Source organism: Natator depressus, chromosome 4 (assembly GCF_965152275.1).
Source record: "Natator depressus isolate rNatDep1 chromosome 4, rNatDep2.hap1, whole genome shotgun sequence".
Taxonomy (NCBI): Eukaryota; Metazoa; Chordata; order Testudines; family Cheloniidae; genus Natator; species Natator depressus.
Genome location: NC_134237.1, coordinates 126580482 through 126603253, shown reverse-complemented (window position 1 = coordinate 126603253; position 22772 = coordinate 126580482). Strand labels below are relative to the sequence as shown.

The window sequence follows — 22772 nt, the reverse complement described above, 5'->3', positions numbered from 1 at the left end:
ACTGCCACTGAAGAAATGGAGATCAGATGATCAAGACTTCACTACACCTGGTATTTAGCAATGTGACCGCTGATACGTGTTACAATCATCAATACCCTGTGTTTACTGTCAGAACAGCAATCATCTTCAGAAATCTCTAAAATTCATGTGATAGATCTTCAAGGGCTTTACACTGGGGCTGTGTCTCCGTAATAGTCCTAATGCATCACATCACAGTATCTGAGAACAATTCATCTCTAAGCAAAATGTTTCAGCGCCATACAACCGGTGCCTTGCGCTAGCTATTCCTTTTATGCTAGAAAATCACCATTCGTTTGTCCCAGGAGTTGGGGTAGGGAGGCTGCAGAAAATGCTGCCTAGAAATTGGAACAGAATTAAATGTTGCATAAATTAGAGCTGGATTCTGCAAAGGAAAAATTAAGTGGCATTAGAGCACGGCAAGAAAATCACTATATCTGTATATATCTGTACATCGTGATTTTCTTGCTGTATATAATTTCAACATGATGATAGTATAATATAGCTACACTTTATTTTTAAGTCCGCATATACATAGATACAATTGTAATTATATATATATTTAGTTTCTAATTTTTAACTGTGTGTGTACACACATATATAGGGAATTAAAAATAAGAAGCTAAATTCCGGCAGAAAACTTTTTTATTGAGCTCCAACTGTTCTGCTGTTGTTCATAACCCAGTTTCCTTTCTCACAAAGAGACCTTTCGCATGGTTTTTCCTTCTGCCTCTATAACAGCTGCTCTCAGTGTTGTATCCTGAGTGATGATGAGGTTCTGAAAGTGTTTTTTTGGAACAGATGGCCAGGAGAGAGCTGGGGAATGTGCCAGCAGAAAGCTGGGGAATGTGCCAAATCCTGCAGTGACTGAGTGCTTTGGGTTCCAGCTCGCGTGCCTTTCCCCTGCCCTCTGCCCTAAGTGGCGCCAGCAGGACTTCCCAACTAGCACTCTGAACATCTGGAGTCTGCGACTGCCAGGAGAGAGAGGCGGGGGGAAGGCGGGGGGGGGGGACCCTCCCTGCTCCAGCTTAGCTTCCATGTACTCAACAATGTTACTGACTAACAGAACAACTAATCAAAAACAAAGAAGAGGGGGAGGGAAAGAAAAAAGAACCTTGCAAGCTAAACAGCTGCAGCTGCACAGAAAAGCAAACTTACCCACTGCATTGGGTTAGCAGTTAACATTCTATTCAGAAAGATAACAAAACAAGCATCGTTCCAAAAGTTTGAGCGTGTGGTGGCAGTGGAGCTGCCACTCTCTTGGATGCGAGGGGTAGCCCACCCAGCATCGTGTGGTGAATTATCTGAGTGGGATACTTAGTGAGGTACCCTGCTCCTGCGCCCCACAACAGGCCATGGAGAGGCTGGCCTAGGGGAATGCCACAGCCGCTGTGTGTGCCATGGAGCCGTGCTCAGGGGTAGGGATGAAAGAGGGTTTGGAGTGAAGCCTGGAGAGAAGGCAGCAGTATGGCTGGTGTATCCACAACTTCGTAGATCCACTGGTCAAATCCTCTTGCAGAGGCAGCAGCCATCGCACAGATCATGAGCTGTAACAGCAGCTGGGTTAGTGCTCTGTGGCCTGAGATGAGGATACGGCCCCCATGGAGTCCCTTGTGCAAAGCCATTTACTCAGACTTTATGTCCCAGGCATGGCCTGTTTGTAGGGATGAGTGGGGGAGGAGGGAAAAGAACAATAAAAAGGATCATTTGTGTTAGTGGCAGAAGAAGGATCCATAATCCAACGTGTGTGGTCGTGACTATGTAATGAATGAAGCTTGTTTGTATTGTGTGCCACTCTTCTACACAGCAATAGTGTGTGGTTAGCACTCTATCAGGGCCTGATCCAAAGCCCACTGCAATCAGGGGAATCTTTCCATTGACTTCAGTGGGCTTTGGATTGTGTTCTGTAGGTGTGTGGAATGCAACACAATATAGAAAAATATAATACGTATTCTCGTTTCTGACCCACCCTCTGCAGCTTTTACTTCCACAACACTCACGATAATGCCAACAGAGAGCTCTTCCCGTGAATAGAGGACAGGATATTCCCTATCCCACTGTGTCTATTTCAAAGGAGCTTATTACCCCATCTCTGTAAGATATGGAGTGGGACTCCATGTGCCGAATTCTGCCCATGAATGAGCATCCAGGTCTTCCATTCAGTGGGATTCATGCATGTGTTTTCAAGAGCAGGACGTGGCTCAAATGATTTATATAACAGATTGAAAGGCAATTTTAAAAAATGAAGACGTTCATAAGAATCTTCTGTCCCGCTTTGCTCCCCATAGCCCATTGGCTATTTATTTCACAAAGAGGCATTTGAAGTCCTTCATTTTACCCTTGGTTCCTTTTAAATAGGATCGCCAAACACCCTTACTTAAGTCTCAGCTACAAGAGCAGCATAAATTGTCAGATCACCTTGTGTTTTAGCCTTGTTAAGAGGAGCATTGTCTAGCATAAAAGGTTTCAAAGGATAAATCCAACTCTTCTAATTAAGATAATGGAGTGGAAAGAAAAAAATCCATTGTTTTTCCTATTGCAACAGCAAAGTCTGAACAACAGTCTAATATCCAGAATAGCAGCTAATTCAACATCAAAAACAAAGCAAAAGGCTACACATCATCAGCAAATTAAACATCTGGAGCCGCTGCCTATCAAAACAAACCCCAATCAGCTATTTTTTGTGTGAAAAGCTCATGGTGCCATAGCACATTCTGTAAACTGCTTGACAATTGAAAGCGAGAGTGACATGAGAGAAGGAGACAAGCCCCAATAAAATAAAGAAGACATCAGATAAAGGTACAGGGGGATGGAGTGAATTGAAGGACATTGCTTGGGGACTTGACTGTCTTTACTTGGCTCATTATAACTCTAAAGAGCAAGGAACAAACAACCCAAAGTCGATAATTCAGCAGAACCACCCAGAGAACAGCAACTTTTGAAGACTGATTAAAAACACACAGAGATCTTGGAAAATGTGCCGACTTCAAAATTAACGAGAGAGCAGTGGTTTTGGTCCAAGACACTGTATCCTCATCCAACAGTCTAAGGAAGACCCCCCCCCCCCCAGAAGAGAGATCTGTTTAGACCACCTGAAGTCCAGAGCTCAGTTCTTTTATGAACAAATATACCAGCCTTTTAATTTAATAATGATTTCAGTGTTTTCATATCTGATATTTACACAGCTATGGATTATGGGGCTAGAGGGAAGGCAGAGGAAATTAAGCGGATTCTGAGTTTAGGTATAAAGAAGTGGGTTTTTCCTACATTTCAATAGTTTCACCTCACCCCATTTTTAAATGCTAAAGATCACAGTCTTGTAATGTAAAGGTCCCAATCCAGAGCCCTTTGATGTCAAAAGGAGTATTCCCATTGCCTTCAAAAGGCATCAGATTGGGCCCTGAAAGTGACAAAATTGTCCTTGGGTGTACTTTCATTGGTGCCAGGTGGAGCTTCCAAACTCTGTTAACCGATAGAAGCGCTGGTTTGCTCTCAGCGCTCTGACTGGTTGTTAGAATTATTGATTTGTTAGTGTGTCCAATCAGTGCCTCTTAGTTTTGGCCTTAGCCTTGACTGAACACCTTCTTGCCAGCATATTAGGAAATACTGACCAGGATAACGTGACACTTGTTGATTCGGCTGGAAGAGTTTGCTTTGCTGGATAGAGACTACGGGCCTAGCTCTGGCCTTGGGTAAACCTGAGGATGTTTACTGAAATGTTCCCCTGCCCAGCTGGGACCCCTAAACAAAAACATTGTGTTTGTGAGACTGAGAAATAGAAACTGATCAGTCTGGTATCATTGTGTAGGAGACAAAGCCCCCCGCCTCTACTTCTGAGCAGGCATGTGGGAAGAGCTGGGCTTGCGTTTCTTTGGGAATGTGAGGGTTAGAAAGATTTTGTTTTGTGGCATGATTATTATTGTTGCTGACTAGTGGTTGTATGTGAGGGGGGAATGTGCTGCTGTCCGGTGAGAGTTTCTGCAAATGGGAAAGATCTTCTTTTATGTTCGAGTGAAACCAAGAGAATAAACAGCATAAATGGCAGGATTTAGATGTTTAATTGTTTATTAAAGACCAGTCCAAACCTAAACCGCAGCTCTGAACACCCGTGAATCTGGAGTGGTTTGAAATCTGGAACTGAGTTTTATATCTTTAACCCTTCTTTTAGTTTCCATAATCTCGGACAATGGTTCTCAAGCTATTGGAGATCCATCCTCCAAAAAACTGGTCTGCCGTCCACCATCTCCTGCTCCTCTGCAGCTTGGTGGGGTGCTGAGTTTGGGGCAAGTGGGGCACTGGTTCTGGGCTGTGCCTCTCTTCTCTTGCCCCACCACCCCACCAGCCATCAGCACTATTTGAAAAGGCTGTGAAGTTGACTCTAGTGGGCCTGTCCTCTGCCACAGACTCAACGCTATGCAGGAGAAGAGGGAGAAAGGGATGGGAATGCTGCCCTATGTGGCTGAAGGGGACGGCACAGGGGCAGGATGACAACAGGAAGCACAGAGAGGAAGAGAATTGGTCTCTTTCTGCCCCTGCAATGGTTTCTTCTCGCCATGGAATTACGCCATTTGTTTTCTTAACCTGTGGGATAAGACCATCCAGGTGATCCCTTGCAACCTACCCCACTGGTTAAGAAACAATGACGTAAAGTGTTAGCAAGATATGTATGGAATGTCTAAGTTGACTCCGTCCTCTGGACCTTTCAGTGTGTCTCAGTCTGATTTCTGTCGGTATTTTAAATAGTAGCCATCTTGGCGCACGGGATTTGTCTTTTTGTGTATGTCTTATATGGGACAGAGTACAAAGTGTGCTAAGTCATAAATATTAATCATGTCAGCTAAAGGAAGGGGCCAGGAGAGTGCAATTCTGTTTTATTTATAAATCGGGTTTATGAAAAAAGTATTTGTTGGGGAAAAAATGAGGAAACCTTTCTGAATCAGAGGTAGATCTTACTGCAGCAGAAGAAGGTGAATACTGCTCAGCTTAGCTGTCCATTCATCCATTAAAGTCCTGCTGATTTATTATCCTGCATGACAACTGGGTACAGAATGCGGAGGGAAGTTCAATTCAAGTTTACAAAACTCTTTTTGTCGTAAAACTCTGAACAAAGACATCAATCACTCTTTTAATTTACCCATGTCACTTTCCAAGAGGAAAACTGGCAGAATGCTCAGTTTCCTCTTTAACACGGCTTGATGATGATTTCCCCTAATTGGTTCAATGTTAAGTAACCTGAAGGAATGCAATATGTAATTAGATTTAGTGTTGTTTCCCCAAGATACCCATATGTTCTTCAGGTCAGACATCTCGCTAATGTGTTTATATGTACAGCGTCTCCATTAGCTACTTTTTTTGTTGTTGTCAGACTATTTTTTTTTTTTGAGATAAGTGTTAGATTAAACAAAACAGAAAACACAGCTGAGTGATTGTGTTTTATGATCTACAAAAGGCAACCCAGGGCTGGTTTGTTTTAACAAATAACAGCCACAAGACAACGCTAATAGGATCGTGGTCATGTTAAAGTGTGATGGGCAAGTAGCGAGAGGAAGAGCTTGGCCCAGAGAATAGGAAGGATGGAAAAGTTTTTGATTAGAGAGGAATGTGGTTGTTACAAGATCACACAGATCAGGGCGGGGAGGCGAAGAAAACCAAAAAATGGGGAAAGAATAAGGAATAAAAATAAGGAAATGTTCAAAGGATGGAGAAACAAGGAAACCACCTTGGATTATTTGTGTTATTTTGTTCTCTTGAAACATACCTTCCTTTTTTTAGATCTCCCTTCTGCCTGCAAGGTCCTAGTGCACTGCTCCACGCATTCTGAGAAGCTCATGTTACTGTGGTCAGCACTGTAATCCATGTCAGCTAGTCTGGCCAGGGAAAGGATATAGTTACAGGCTATTCTCAAAATAGCCAGTTTGGACAACTTTTGACCATAAGAATAGCAGGGAACCTAGAAAGGGTAACAGGAAAAAAAAAATTAGGCCAGACAAACAAAATATCTGTGCTTGAAGGCATGACAAAACAATTGTAGGTTATTTATTTAGCAGTTGTTTAACATAAATAGGAGTTTGACTGATAAAAATCCATATGGTGCCATCAGGTTTTTTTAAAGAGAACTCCCCTGCTGATCTCCATGGGAATGAAACCAGTGTGAGGGGTCTTGATTTCAGCAGGGGCAGTTCTGCTTAAAATCTGATGGTAGGATATGGCCCAGAATGTTTACTCTAATTCGATTTTGTGCTCAGTTGCCTGGCTGGTTTCATTTGGATACTGCAACCTTTGTGCCAGATTCTGATCCGCCCACTCACACTGAGTAGCACCTTACTCCACAAGCAACCACACTGACCTAAGCAGGACTCCTCACAGAGTACAGTGCTATAGTGCGAGTGAGTGAGGGGATCCGAATCTGGCCCCTTGAGCTTTGACAACAGCAATCAGCACTTACAGCAGATGTAGAGGCAAAAATACAGCATCGTTGCTGAGCAGAACCGTGAGACAGTCATTCTCTCCCAGGTAATCCACACGCCATAAATCTGATGAAAGACCCAGCAGTCTCACCCCATTTTTCAGCCAAGATTTAACAGCAGAGGGCTGTGGTGAGGTCTTCTATTACTAATAACTTAAGACTTTCACAGAACATACTCCTGAATGTTTTCTAGTATAATATGAAGTATTTGAAAAATAAAAACTAATAACTAATAATAATAAATTAATAAAAATAACGGGCACCTGAATAAATAAACAAATTACAATAGCCTTGATTTATTTAAAATCATGATCTGGCAAAACTCTTAAGTACATGCTTATGTTTAAGACATGAGTAGCACCCCCATACTCAGGTCCAATTTTGAAGAGAACTCTCCTAGCTGAAGTCCATTAATGGTATTAATTTTGTGCTTTGCTAGCCTGGAGCCTTACTCACCAATTTACAGAACTGCCAGTGGGCCCTGCACTCAGTGAAAATCAGTGAGATTCTCCTGCATACAGAAACTTGGACTCTGAGGCCTGGTCTACACTACAGAGTTAGGTTGATGTAAGGCAGCTTGTGTCAACTTAATGATGTCAGTGCACACACGACAGCCTTGCTCCTGCCACTGTAAGTACCCTACTACACCAACACTGTAACTCCACCTCCACGAGAGGCATAGCGCTTATGTCGGGGTGGTTAGGGCAACGTAGTGTCCGTGTAGATACTGCATTACTTAACTCAACTGTTGGCTGTCACCCCAGGGCAGGTGGTGGTGGGGGCTCTAAGGGACCAGGGAGCCAGGTTGGGGGGCAGCTGGGCTCTCAGTGGGGAACTGCGGACAGAGCCCCCACGCTGCCTGTCTTAAGTCGGTGGAAGTGCTCCTGGTGAGGATGTACACCACCGACAGAAGAAGGGCAGTGAGAACATGAACCACCACAGTAATTACTGTGGTGGCTGTAAGTTGACCTAACATAGGTTGACTTAAGTTTGTAGTGTAGACATGCCCTGAGTTATTTATCTGAAACCCATCCCTGTACGTTAGTTACCCAGGCTGTCTGTCTTTCTGTCAATCTAAGATTTTATACTGTACCCATCACCGGAATACTTGAACTCTTCTGTAGCGTCTGACTGCCCAACAGAGTCCCTTTCACCCTGATCCTGGGGATGTTAAAAAGACAATTGGGGAAGCTTCCTTTGTGCTTTTGCCCTTCTCATCCATGTCTCTCCCCCCAGGTTGTCTCCAGGTCCATGAGAAGATAATGCAGAGCGTACAACCAATACTCTGCGCCAAATTCATCCCTGGTGTAAAGCTATTGATTTTAATGGAGGGATTACATTGGCCCTCCATGTCCAACGTGTTTGCCAAACACATAGTCTCTCGGCTTGTAGGATGTGGGTTTGTATGATGAGACATCCAGGCGTATCTTGCACTTCTCCAAAAACAAGCCAACAATCTTCACAGGATTTTCCTCACATTTTTTAAAATGTATAGCACAGTATTGGCAATACTGGGGATGTAGGGAACCTGCTCTTCTTTCTCTCGTTGGAAAACCCGTCTTCCACTTGGTGGCATTCTCACAGCACATGAATCAGGGACCCGCTTTAATGTTTACTAAGTAATAGAACCACCTCCTGTGTTCTGTTGTATTGGTGTGCTGGGGAGCAGTCTCCTTCCTTTATGCCAGAAGCAAGCCAGGATAGCTCTACAGGAGCACTCAAAACATTCTCATGTAAGAGTCGTGTTAAGCATCGTCCATAATGCTCCACAGTAAATCCATGGCCTGGCTACGAATGGAACACAAGAATTCTATTGGCACTTAGTCTTGTGTTCTTTCTGCTAGATCACAGTTTCTCCCAACAGCCTATTTACTTGGCTTTCAAGAGCTCCCTGCCTACTCTCAAGCCTTTGTTGACACTTGCAGCTACCCACTGTGCTTCACTTCCGGTAGCACCTTGCCTACAACTCCACAATGGTCTTAAGCTGGGCATTTTTCTTGTTAAAGGAGAATCCATGGCAGCGACAAAAACAAAATATCTGTTATCATTGGCAGGATATGCCGGAGCCAATAAAAATCTTGGATCAAACAGAAGTCACAGCTGATGATCAAAGGAATATGGAAAATAAAATGGAGCGTTTCAATGAAAAGTGGGAACGATTTCAAAGTTAGAGCAAGAAAGTTAAATCGAGTGGAAGTAAAATGGACCATGAAATACTTGAGGCTGATGCACACATGTCAGCCAGTTACAAAAAAAAAAAAACTGGAGGAAAATATTTTTTCCCTCCTTTCGTTCCCCTCCCCCTCTTTTTTGTTATGGTAGTTTTTTTTTTTTTTTTTTTTTTTTTTTAAAGAACAAATTATTTTGTGAGCCATGTTTGTTACAAAAATCACCAGCTGGGATTAGAAGACTTTTTTCCGTACACGGTGACAACATATAAATTGGAGCAGCCCCGAGAGAAGGGTTTATTCAGGAGTGTGCACACCCGGACAGCTTCAGCTTTTCAGAGAGCAGGATGGTGGGTGCAGTACAGGAACACAGACAGATACGGGTTTTCTCTATAGTAACAGTGTTAGAATAGCTTTTTCCGAGGAGCACTTCCCATCTTGATTCAAATTTAATGGCGGAATTATAAAGAGGCTTGTGTGTTAATTATTAAGAGAGCTGAGACACAAAGTTCAGACCTGGTCTGGATCCAAACATTCCCCAAAGAAGGGGAGTTCAAATTAGGGTTTTGGTATTCGCCCATCTGTAAGAGAAAGCCAGAAGTGGGCTGACGGGCATAGGCGTTGCAAGCCCTGGCTATGCACAGGTGGTGGGGAAGAACTCTTAAAAGCAAGTTTAAGTGTCAAGAACAGATTCTATATTAGAGTATTTAGAGATTTATGGCCCGATTCTGCTCTCACTTACATTGGTGTAACACCAGTATAACTCCACTGGTGTTAGTGATACACTGATTTACCCAGGCATGAGTGAGAGCGGAAGCAGTCTTCTAATTTACTCTTTTAAAGAGAGCAAACCTTTTGGCTCATCAGATCTCAGAAGCTAAGCAGGATCAGGTTTAGTTAGTGCTTGAATGGGGGACATACAAAGATTTAGAATGAACATAAGAACAGCCATGCTGGATCAGACCACAGGTCCATCTAGCCCATTATCCTGTCTTCTGACACTGGCCAGTGCCAGATGTTTCAGAGGGAATGAACAGAACATGGCAGTTTATTGTCCGCTATTGTCCAGTCCCAGCTTCTGGCAGTCAGAGGCTTATGAACACCCAGATCATGGGGTTCTGTCTCTGATCATGTTGGCTAAGAGCCATTGATGGAACTATCCTTCATGAACTTACCTAATTTTTTTTTAACCCTGTTATACTTTTAGCCTTCACGGCATCCCCTGGCAAGGATTTCCACAGGTTGACTGTGCAATGTGTGAAGAAGTACTTCCTTATGTTTGTTGTAAACCTACTTCCCATTAATTTCATTGGATGACCCCTGGTTCTTGTGTCATCTCTTTTCTAAGCTGAACAGTCCCAGTCTTCTTAATCTCTCCTCATACTGAAGCTATTCCATACCCCTAATCATTTTTGTTGCCCTCCTCTCTATGTTTTCCAATTCTAATATATCTTTTTGAGATGGAGTGACCACAACTGCACGCAGTATTCAAGGTGTGAGTGTATCATGGATTTATAGCGTGGCATTATGATATTTTCTGTCTTATCTATTCTTTTCTTAATGGTTCCTAACATTCAGTTGGGTTTTTTGACTGCTACTGCCCATTGAGCAGATGTTTTCCGAGAACTATCCATTCACTATGGATGAGTTTACTCATAAATGCATGGGCAGGGGGATTTCTAAATTTCAGATGACGACAGACACTTAATTAGAATATTCCCTTCATCTCTCTTCCCCCCGCTGCTTCCCAGCTAGTAGCACGGCCTCCAATATTACGTATAGAGGAGTTAGGAAGGAAGATTTCTCTAATATGAAAAATGCTGTTGTCTGCCAGAAAGGCAAGGAAATTGGCACTACCCGATATTTATCTATGTTAAGAAGACACTGGGCTGGTAACCCAATGGCAGCTGAAGTTTGGGCCCTGGGATTAATTAGTTAAATGTTTGTAAAGTATGTTGGAGTCCACAAGGGCTAAGTACTATTATTGTTTCCTTGTTCCCCAGATAGGCACAGGCTGGAAGCAATGCAGAAAGCACACTGCAGAAAATGTACCATAGGGAATAACTCTGCATTGGCAGGAGGATGGATGGGATGGGATGGGGTGGGGTGGGATGTAACAGGTCTGTTCCATCTCTGATAGCTATGATTCAGAGGCAACGCTTTTGGAACCCAAAGATGCTCTACTTGAAGCCAGTGGGAAGTTTGCCATTCAAGCTAGCTCAGGTAGGGTAGCCCGTGGGAAGCCAATGGGAAGTTTGCCATTGGCTTCACTGGATCAGGACCAGGCCCTCAGCCAGCTCTGTGCTCTCTTGTGTCCGATCCTGTCCCATCCCACTTAAGAAATAAAGTATGGAAGATGCATCCCATTCCCATCACTGGAGGGAAGGATGCTGTGACCTGAGGCCATTAAGAGTGGTGTGGAGCAAAGTAAGGGGAAGTCTACACAGCTAAAGCTACACACGGGCTGCCCTACCTGAGCTAGCTTGAATCCAGCTAGCACGGGTAACCACAGCCGTGAAGGTGACACAGCACGGGCTAACGAGCTTGGTGTGTACCCCGGGTCTGGGAAGGGCTTGTTCTACCTGCGCAGCACTGTCTTTGCTGGAATTGTTACCAACCCTGACTGGACTCCAGTTAGCTGGGGTAGGCTAGCTCGTACACAGCTTTTGCTTATCCTAAGTGGGGGAAGTGGTGGGTACAGGATCCATTAACAGCTTCTTCAATTAGTAGGACAATAGATATAGTCACAATAACTGGCCAGATCCTCAGCTGGCGTAAATTAGAGGCGCTCCAATGATTTGGATAGAGTTATGCCAGTTTACATCAGATGAGGATCTGGTCCAATATTTCCCTTCCATTATCAAAAGAACATGTTAATTTTTGTACAAATACATTATGAGCTCATACAAATAAACACTATGAATCCCGTTCCACACTCTCTTTTCACTGGTGTAAATCAGGAACTACTCTAGTGAAATCAGTGGAGTTACACCACTCTAACACTGTGTAAGTGACAGAAGAATCAGGCCCTGGGTAGAGCCGATCCTGCTCTGTTGCGCTGCTGTAAATCTGGACTAACTTCGCTGCCTTGCGTGGACTCGCTCTGGAGTTACATAAGCATAAATGAGAGCAGAATTTGGCCCCATCTGTAGAGTTGATAACGCAACGTTAAGCAGTAAAACGTACGTGCTAACAATACACTATAAAGCAAGACCTCCTGACAGCAAACTGCCTCTACAATGTGCCATAATAAGCTGTTGAATTTGCCTATCTTTTAATTCCTCTGGTTTATTTTTGTGCTGGGAGTTAAAATATTTTAGAGCCCCACTGGGAAGGTAGTTGGCTGGCTTCTCGATGAGTCCTTTTAGAACGCGCAGTGTAACTTAACTGTCTCATTGTTTGTGTTGAGCAATATGCCAAAAAAATTTCCAGAAGGTTCACATGAATGTCTAGTGCTTAATAGCGCTGGCTTTATTATATCCCTCCTTCCAACCTGAGATGAGTTAGTGTTTCCACAAGGGTTCAGCGACCTCAGTGGGGTACTGGCAGGTTAGGGAAGTGAGGAGGACTGTTGGTTTTAAGCTCCCACGCATGCCCAATGCTGGGTCAGGTGGGGTGAACTGTTCACTGGATTTTCTCCTGGAAGAAGCTGACCTACTGCCTCTCTCTCTCATGCATAATTTCCCTAGGACTTGGAAAAAGGCAACATCGTGTCTGGGACAGCAAAAGAGGCAGCTGACCGCCTTGACAAGTTTAAGAACATGTCCAAAATATCGTCACATGTTCCCAAATTGTTATTTAAAGGGACGTGTTATTTGAAAAGGGCTGCGGTTGAGCGTGTTTGGTTTTGTCTGATAGCACGTGTGGGTGGGTGCGTGTCACAAAATGTATGTGTAAATAAACAAGAACTAGCACAAGCCACTGATTTTTTGGGGTTTTGTTTATTATAATTCTCTGGATATGGATTTTTTTTTATTTTTTTTTGCTGTTACATTATCTGCCCTGATTGCCCCAAGTGTGCCTGGGATCCCAGATCATTATTTGTTTTGTTTGTATTCCGGCAGTACCTTGGAGTCCCAGGCACACAGCTGCATCCCATTGTGCTAGGTGCTGTATACAGCTGGTGAAGAATGCATGTGCACAGGGTTCACATATTCTAGATGATCTGGTGGTACCTTCTGGACTTAAACTCTGTGACTCTGTGAGCAAGGATATCTCCAGTGCTGCAGCCCGTCCACTGCTCTCTAAGAGCTTTCCCATAGCTAGATATGCCTTATGAATGTGCAGGTGATTTACAGGTACAAGATGGCAGGCACTGCTGTATAGAGCATAGGATTATTCCTACAAACCCTGATGTTTATTTCAAGTATGGGACTGGGCCCTATTGGTGTGTCTACACTGTAGCTGCAAGTGTGCCTCCCCAGCCTGGGTAGACAGACTCACTCCAGCTCAGCTCAAGCTGAAAATAGCAGTGTGGACGTTGTAACACCAGGAGCAGCGCCGGTGAGCCACCTGAGCTTGGACCCAGGGGGCCAAATTCAGCTCAGGAGTAAGTGATTAAGCTTCACTGAAGTGGGACCTGTTTACACCAGGACCAAATTTGGTCCCCCTGATCTGTCTGACTCATTTGCCAAACCAGGATTATTGTTCTGCTTTTCTATGAGCATCTCTGCTGCTGCTCTGGCCAGTGTCCCCAGGTGTCTGTCAACAGAGAGCCTCCTGGAAAACAGCTTCTCAGGCAGTGCTGGCTGCCACGTGGGAAAACCCTACCCTCTCACTGAGGAGCAGGGTCCTGCTTCCCTGTGCCTCCCTCTGCATATGAACGCTGCTCTCCAAGCTATGCAGGGGGCAGAATTAGATAGGACTGGGGCGATAACACTAATTTTATGGATGAATCAAGCTGTGGCCAACACACAAATTGATCAATGCACAAAGCAGACGCAGGATGTGAATGAAGGTGCTGACAATTACAGTATTGCTGATTCGGTGCTTGGGCACTGTCCCACCGTAGTTGCTGACGAGGATAATTTGAGAACAAACTAGGGTCAAGCAGGGACTGGGGGTTGGATCCAATACCCATTGATGTCAACAGGAGTCTTTCCTCTGATTTCAGTGGGAGTTGGAGCGAGCCCGAGGGGAGAGGAAAGGATAACTGACTGTGTCTACAGCAGAAAGAGAAAATACATATGGTCAGTCACAGGATTTTGTATCAGGTGACAAAGCCAATTAGACATTAAGCAACAACAGACACATGGCTGTTTTCTTTGTGTAACATTTTCCTGAGTTTGGGGAGGTGTGTTGGAGTTTTCTCTGTCTTCTTTACTGTCTTCTCCCTTGTTCTGTTATGTTATCTGTCTACTTTAGATTGTGTGTTGTTCATGGCAGGGGCCTTGTCATCTCCCTTTGTATGTACCCCCCATGGCACTGGAAATCATAATAGTGTCACTCAGAACTGGTTTAAACCGCTTCCGGGCCCAGATTAACGTTGTGATATTCCGTTGCCAAGCACAATGGAAATGCTACACCTGGAGCACTCCGTTGGGGGATGCGCCTTGAAGGCAGGGATCCTCCCTTGGGGCCACATTCAGCTCTTACCGAAGTCAGTGGGAGTCTCTCTGCTGACAGCACTGGAGCCAGGCCGGCTCCAACCCACAGTAAAGTCAATGGGAAGCTTTTCAATGACAGCCGCTCAATCTGCTCCTGATGATACACACTGTAAGTGATCACAGGAAAGTTCAGTCCTGTGGAAGTGGGATCTCTTTTACACTCATTTAACTACCAGTGAGTAGCAGCCAAGGGAAGGACACGGACACCAGCAGACAGCAGTGAAGGAATGCGAAAGGGTGGCGAATTCAGCTCCCAGTAGCATAGAAAGCTGTGAAACCCATGAGTAAAACATCCCTGGGACACACCTCAGCCTGGAGAGTAGGCCTATCAATTGCTGAAGAGAAAGAAAGGAGTACAAATGTGGTGGTCGAAAGGTTTAGAAAAATGCTGACCTAGTTCAAGGCGAAGAATGAATCTGTGGAAACATCTGCTCCTAGCACAGCGACTCCAGCTCATTAGGGCTCCATGGACCATATTTTTGAGGAGGAGTTTGAGACGAACATCAAAAAGCTGCATATGTGCCAATGTGGGCAGTTCTCCAGATCAGACAGAGATGCGGGCATCCCCTCCTATCAGTGGAAATCTTGCTGCCATTTGAGTATTCTCACCTCTTAAACGGGCTGTTCCAGAATTCAGCACCAGTGGGATGCAAATGAATGACATGGTGGAAGACTCTGCCACTTATTCTGGCACAGGCATCTCTTGCTGCAAAACTGAATTTGTAAACTGCAAATTGTTGCTGGTTACTGAGCTAGCTTTTACAGTGTCTCCGGGTCCTAGCCCAAATAGTAGAGTGTTTGAAAACATGCTGGCATGGGTGTTTCATTCATTTTGATGCCATCATTCTACCTCATTTGAACATGATTTGGCCTGTTCTGATCTCACTTTTACATTATTGTAAACCTGGAGTAGCTTCACTGAAGCCCTTGGCATTTCACCAGCATAACTGAACTCAGAATGAGGTGAGATGGAACTTTGTTCTCATTAACAAAGCACTGGAGACATGTCTTCTCCCTCCATAGCATCTGGGCCCCTGAAAGACAATGGCCACCAGGAATGACGGGGGTGCAAAAGAGTCTATGGAAACAGAACCTTGTCCTGTCACGTGCTCAGATACCATGGTGATGGGCGCAGTATGAGAACCGGAATAGAATAGAATAGAAAATACCCACACTAACATCACTAGGACAGGCAATGGAAGCCGAACGTTTTTCAGTATGGTGAGCTGAGCGTTAAGGGGGGAAAGGCCATGGCCCTATATTTGAGGGTCTATAGCAGGAATGGCCAAACTTACTGACCCTCTGAGCCGCATACGATAATCTTCAGAGTTTGAGAGCTGCAAGACATGCACAATCTGCCCTGTGGGGAAGTGCCTGCCGGGGCATCGGGCTTCAACCCCGATACCCCCACGCGGGTCTAAAGCCCTTAGACACCCCCCCACCCCTGCAGGGCAGAAGCCCCTAGTCCCACCACATGGCAGAAGCCCCCCCCCCCCCGAATCTGGTAGGCGAAGAATGGGGTGGGGAGGTTGGGTAGGCTCCGTAAACCGCACTTTAACTGTAAAAGAGCCATATGCGGCTCATGAGCCACAGTTTGGCCGCACTGGGTCTGTAGGTTGTAGCCCTCTCTGCCACCTGTGAGACAAGGCAGCAGCAGAGAGAAAAACTAGCAAAAGCGTTTGCACTATTTTAAAGTGTTTTAGTGCATGCAGATAGCGAGGCCCTTTTCTCATTATCCCAGCATGGAGCAGGAACTACCCTGTCGATCCCAATAGTCTTTTGTATTAGTGGGAAGATGTTGCTCTGAGGAAAGATCCACAGATATCAGGGAATAACTTTTCCAGTAGCCACTACCAAGAAGTCACTTGTGGAAATCTCTAGGGAAAGAAACTGCTATTTGCTTGTGTACCACTCCATGAATGCTCTAACAGCATTATTGTCTTAGCAGCTAGATACTACAGAGTGGCTAGGCATTCTGGTGCCAAGATACAATAGTGATGGATGCATTAGAAATGCAGGGAGAGAGAAATTCATGCTACTGGTGGCCTAGATACAAATGGAAGGGACCCAGTGTAGCGCAGCAATACCCAAGTGCTGCTCTCGTTTTAAAAAGCTGAGTCACCTTCCAGAATATACAACTGCCCTTCTAACCCCCATCTCAGAGGAGAAGTCTGAACAGGGGAGCAGAATGGGGATAGCTAAGTACTTAACAACATGCCTGGACTACTCTTTCCTTCTGCAAAACAACTGTGGTTGATTCTCCTCCCCACCAAGCAAAAAACAAAACAAAAAACAGCCTTACTGCCATCTGGATAGCTAGCAAATCCAGCTGAAACATGTGTGCCATATGTACACAGCTGTATAGTGTACGTATGCCGCTGCGATCCATCTGCCCAGCATGCTGCATACCAGTTGCTTGACTTAGGGTGGGCTGGGAAGGAGGATTCAGGAACAGGCTGGAAAGAGAGAACATATTGCAGAGAAGCAGCATTTTTCTTCTCACCGCACAGGATTGGGCCCCAGGCGGCTTAGTACTTATAAGCCTCTGCTTATGTGAGCACTCTAGCTGAAGCTGGTGCTGTGTCTTATATGGGATCAGGCCCTGTAGCCCCAAACAATTACTTCATAGTCGAATGGACTGCAACTCTGGTGAGCAAAGTCTATTTAAATCCATTTCGCCACACGTGCAATCTGAATGTATGGCTCTGTTGCACTCGCTTTCCAGACTGCACCTCCAGTTGCTGGTGTACAACGTGACACCTCTGCTTTGATTTCAGAGGTTCCGTTCCCTTCCCAAAGAAGGAGTGTAGGGCTGGGAAACAGACTCAGCAATGGTGACTCTCTTCTGCGCCACTTGCCACCCAGCCTATGGCGAGGTATCGGTTTCAATGCTTCAGGGAAAGAATCCCAGCTGCTCAAGAGATGGCTGCGTGATGACAAGGAAGGAATGGAGGAATAACTTAACAAAAACTGAGGTCCGTGTGTAACCTTCTCCTAGTGGGCAGAATATGGGGATTACCTCCTCTCCAGCATGCCGGGGAGCGGGCATTAAGGCTTCACTTAGTTGAGATCTGCCAGTTAATCTCTACAAATGAATCTCTGTATAATCCCTATCTGAGCTCTTTGCCCAGGAATGCAAAAAATGTCAGGCAGTTCCTTACCTATGGATGCCTATATCATGCCACAATGGAAGCATATTAAACTTGCTCTGTCCTATATACAGCTGTTCAGTACAAAACTGCTCACCACATCTTGAAAGTTGAGTTCAGGGCATAGGAGTGGGAAGGGGGGTAACTAAACTCTGTCAGATTTTTCAGATATACAGTGTGGGCCTATCCTTAGCTGCTGTCAGCTCCACTGAATTCAGCATGCTACAGAAGAAGTATCTGCTATAATTTTCCAGGTCTATCTGAATGACTCCCAGAAGGCCTTGCCATTTTGCCATCAGATTTGATATGGGTGATGCAAGTTGGAAGCCAGTGCTCTGCACATGGACAGGACGGTTGCTCATCCGTTGGATCTTCCCCCTTGTCACATGTAGTGCCAAGCACATTGTTGGCGGTTAACGAAAAACAAATCAAAACATCACTAAATGATCCACTGACCTACTCCCCTTCCCCGCATCGAATTGCCAAGAAAACCTGCCAGTGCTTTTCTTAAGGGAAAACAAACCTCGTCTGGGGAATGAAGTTCTCTTTCCACAGCCTAGGCACCAGTCTGTTCAAAGTGCTTCAGCACTGACCTGGGGGCAGCAGCGTTGGGGGTGAGCGGAGAGCTTAGGCTGCTTTCCATGTTCACTTGATCCTTGCATTCTCAGCTGAACCCAGGGCTGAAGTAATGTATGGAGATAGGGCCGAACCCAGGAGTTTAAGGACTTTGCATGAAATGCCCAGTTCCCAGGAGAGTTGGGCCTCAGTGTGCTGCTGGCTTGGTTTCTGCTTGAGGTCGGCAAGGATGGAGACTGCCAATGAGTTGGGAAATTAGTGCCACTTTCCACTGTTGGTTTTTTTTTTGTTACCTGGATGCCTGTCCATTGAGAACTGGACTGAGACAGTCACATGCATTGCACACAGGTCACCGAACAGCCGAAATGGGGCAGCAGTTTTTGAAAACAAAAATATATCAAGTGTCTACTTTAAACTTACAAAAGGCTTAGTTTTGCAAGACTCCCTCTTACTGTGTGTATGCACAGGGCCTAGCACAGTGGGGCTACAATCTTAATTGAAGCTTTCTGCTGCCTCCACAATATAATCAATAATAATATCTTAATGTAGGGACAAGTCAGTGACTTTACACTGAAAAACTGCCTCATGATGAGCCTAATCTTGTTCCATTGAGGTCAATGGCAAAGCTCCTGTTTGCTTCAATGGGATTAGCAATGGTCCCTGTGTGTTCCCAAAAGTGGATTATAAGGCGGAGGGGAATTAACCAGCCACTCTGGGATAGGCAGCCACCCATCCTTAAAATCAAAATCATCCTTCAGAAGCTTTTCAGGCAGCATAGCTAGAAACCTCAAGAGATATTCCTTAAAGGGAGAGCACTGAACAACAAAGTAACCACGTACAGAAAAACAGGGCCTGATCCTGAAGCCTCTCTCAGGTGACCCAGTGGAACAGCGCACATGAGTAAAGGCTGCAAGATGGAGTCCAAAGGGTCTGATTCAGAAACCCTGCAAGTCTCACTGACACCAATGGGCCTGTTCATGTAAGCAAGGGCTGCAGGACCAAGCTGAAAGGACCTTCTGGGAAATGTGAATGCTCAGCACCTCTCAGGATCAGGCCCCTACTTTGACAGGGAACCTTATGTGACCCTGCCTGATGTACTCTTCCTTCATATCCTTGGAATGCTCTTACTGGCCTTTACAGAGAAGGCAAAGGAACCAAAGCTGGCCAAGCTTGGGGAACGGTTTTTAATGGCTCTGTGCTTTCACCAGGCAGGCTACTACAGTGGAAAACAATTTAATTAGTCAACGAAGGGAAAGACTAAGTACTGAAAAGTGCTATTTTGGGGCTCACAAAATGTGACTATGTCAGAACCTGCCGTTTTATTGCACTTCGGGGACTGGTTTTGAGAACAGCTCAGCACTCATTGCAGGCTCCAGTCCCGGCTCGCTCTCCTCTTTCTTTCACAGGGCCTGTCTACTCAGCACATTTTGCCAGGTCTGGAGGTCATGTTATAACTCTCTTGGGTCTGTCTTGCCAATATAGACAGGACCAAATGATGTTCTAACTGTTATAGCCCGATCTCTACAGGCACTAAACTACCTTAGCGTCTCTGTAGACACATCCCAACCTACCAAGGGTGCTACGCGAACCAATTCATTAATGACTGTGGAACTCTTTGCTAGAGGATGTTGTGAAGGCCAAGACTATAGCAGGGTTCAAAAAAGAATTAGGTAAGTTCATGGAGGATAGGTCCATCAATGGCTATTAGCCACTATGGGCAGGGATGGTGTCCCGAGTCTGTTTGCCAGAAGCTGGGAATGGGCGACAGGGGATGGATCACCTGATAATTACCTGTTCTGTTCATTTCCTCTAGGACACCTGGCATTGGCCACTGTTGGAAGACAGGATACTGGGCTAGATGGACCTTTGGTCTGACCCAGTATGTACTGGGAGGTGCTCAGATACTGTGGTGATGAACACCACAGAAAACCCTACAACTAACTAACTAACATGAAAGGCTTCACTTTTGCAAGGTACATACGCATGTGGACCCATTCAAGGGGTCAGAGTTAGGCACGCATGCCCCTTGCTGAATGGGTCCAGTGTCACCAGACAGGCGGATAGATGTGCTTCCTTCACACTAAGTTGCTTCACCCAACACCATGTTCAGAAGGTGACCATGATGCAGTGACATTGTCCTGGCCATTATTTAACATTTCAGATGTTCTCTTCGGCGCTTGAAAAAAGTTTATATTTCCCATTCAGGCACGATGATGAGAATTTTATATGCTTTTTTAAAAGAAAGCTTGTTCTTCACATTGGCTTAAAGGGTACCTTGAAGATGCATCATGTAGAATGATGAACTAGGCAGAGGATGTCAAAGAGGCCTAAGGGGCTTAGACACCCAACTCAAAAGTTCATGGGAGTAGATTTCCTTTACTCCCTTGTGTCTCTTTGAAAATTCCCAGCCCAACTCTTCCAGGTAAACAACAAGAGTGAGGTGAGCTATTGTGTCATGAGGTGGGATTTAGGCTTCATCATGGCTCACAACTTTGGCAAGCAGTTTGCTACAGTTCTCTCTCCCACCCCTGCCTGGTATGAATAAGCTGCCCATATAAAAAGCCAGTATGATTTGGGGTGGGGGGGGGTGGGAGGTTTTTAAGAGTCAATTTTCAATCCTTAGCTGCTCTAAAGTTAAAAAAAAGTTTTGATAACCACTGACCAGCTTGGTGAGCACTATTAATGGCTCTTGCACTCTGTCCTTATCCTCGCTCCACTAAATCTGGCTGTATTTGTATTGTCATAATAACCCAGAGTGAGCGCAGGCGCCCCCAAATAAAATTGAGTTTCTGAGCTTCTTCAACACACAGAAAAAGTAAAATATCTCTGGGAAAATTATAGGAGTAAGGTGAGGTGTAATCAAGAGGACAATGAACTTGATTTAGGAAGATCTAGTTTATGCCCAACATGAAACCCAGGTGAACTCTTCTGAGGAGAGGAATGCTGCATCCATGAGCAGTTTTGGTGCTGAAAAAACGCAGCGTTAGAGCCAGAGTTTTAAACTGTCAAGTAATTAGCCCATCCTGTGCAGAATTAATACCCTTTATTCCATCAAACTACCCCCTCGCCTCCCCTCCCCACCGAATCTCATTAGGAATGCAAACAAAAACTCTCGGGCACAAACCGGTGAGTGACCTTTTGGGTGAAGTTACGTGACAAAGGTCACGGAGAGCGCACCCGCTGCGTGGCATGCCCCCGCAGCGGGGCATCTCGCGCAATCAGATGCGGATTTATTAGCATTTCATTTCTTTGGCCGGCAAATGTCTTTTAAACGACCAGCGGAGAAGCGCACCCCGAAAGCCGATCCCCGGCTACACCCAGCGAAACCTCAGGGAAGAAGGAAGAAACAGCGCGGGTGGGTTTCACTCTCTTTCTCCTTTGAAGTCAAACCCCTTGCGGGGGAAGGGGAGAGAAGACATGCAGCGGAGCCGGGCCAGGCAGGAGGCTGCCCCGGTGTGATTTATGAGCGGAGGGGAGGGGAAGGGGAGGCGAGGCGGGTACCTGTTTTCGCAGCGCCTCGAAGGCGGCACTGATGGTATGCACCCGGGTCCTCTCCCGGGCGTTCGCCAGCAGCCGCCGGGTCTGCTGGATGGCTTTGATCTCCGAGGAGACGCCGGCCGTGTCCCCCAGCCGTTTCCTCGGCGATGCGGCGGGATCCGGCGAGCTGCTGTACGCTCCCTGTGGACCCGAGCCGTAGGCGCTTTCCAAAGGGCGCTGCGGCGGGCACAGGACGAGCCTGGGCGGCAGGCTCGGCTCCGGGCACGGCGGCAGCCCGTTCAAAGCGGCCGGGGGCAAGCCGGGCTCTTTGCGCAGGGGCGGGCAGGCGAGCCCGGCCGCCGGGAACGCGCCTTTCCGCATGTCCAGCGCCCCGGCGGCGCTGCCCGCCCCTCCGCCGTCCGGGAGCTGCGGGGCCGCTGCCCCCTGGGAGGGGCCCGCCCGGCTGTCGGGCACCAGGCTCGCGGGTCTCTCCAGCAGCCTCCCCCCGCCGCCGGCCACGCGCTCGCGGACTTTCAGCGCCACTTTGAAACTTTTGCAGCCCTGCGCTGGCGGCTCTTTGTGCTTCCGCTTCAGCTTCTTGAGGCCGCCGAGCTCCTTCACGCACAGGCTTTGCCACGGCTCCTCGTCCAGGAGCTGCATGTTCCTCATGCTGGGAGCCTGTCAGGGAGCGCCTGCCTCGCTCGCTCTCTCAGGTCGCTGGCTCCCCCTCCCCCCCCCCCCCCCCCCCGCAGACATACACCCTCCCCCCCCCGGCTCCGCCGCTGCTGCTGGGTTTGGTGCAGCGGTGTTACCACGCGGCCCCGTGCAGGCAGGGCGGCGGTGGGCGCCCGCCCGGAGCCGTCAGAATGTCAGCTGAAGTCCCGGCCGCCTTGGCCGCGTTTGTGGGGAGGGCACGCCGCGCTCCATCTGTGTTTGTTTAGCCTCAGTTTACACAGAAGCCCCTGTGAGCGAGATCAGTCAGCGCGCCGCCTGTGACAGGGAGACTGCCTCGCACGGCCAAGAGACTTCCCAGCCTTGCAACCCCACAGATGAGCTTTAAAGAAACAGGAAGCATTTCCCCCCCGCAACAGCTGTGCTGCCAATCTCCTTTGTTCAACCCCCCCGCCCCCCCAACCCCACGACTTGCTATTTTATAAAAGTCTGTTTCCTCGCGACACACTGGCAGAGACCAACTCTCACCCCTAATAGAGACACATACTTGCTTAAGAAGAAAAGGAGGACTTGTGGCACCTTAGAGACTAACCAATTTATTTGAGCATAAGCTTTCCTGAATGCATCCGATGAAGTGAGC

General features: G+C 46.5%; 1 protein-coding gene across 1 annotated transcript; it reads right to left on the bottom strand.

Moving 5' to 3' along the window:
* Positions 1–303: 303 nt before the first annotated feature.
* On the bottom strand, positions 304–22179 carry ATOH8 (atonal bHLH transcription factor 8). The gene is given in 4 exon segments (XM_074951865.1): positions 304–381; positions 383–403; positions 5777–5968; positions 21485–22179. Coding segments are annotated over 4 exon segments (936 nt in total). The 5' UTR covers positions 22130–22179.
* Positions 22180–22772: the final 593 nt, after the last annotated feature.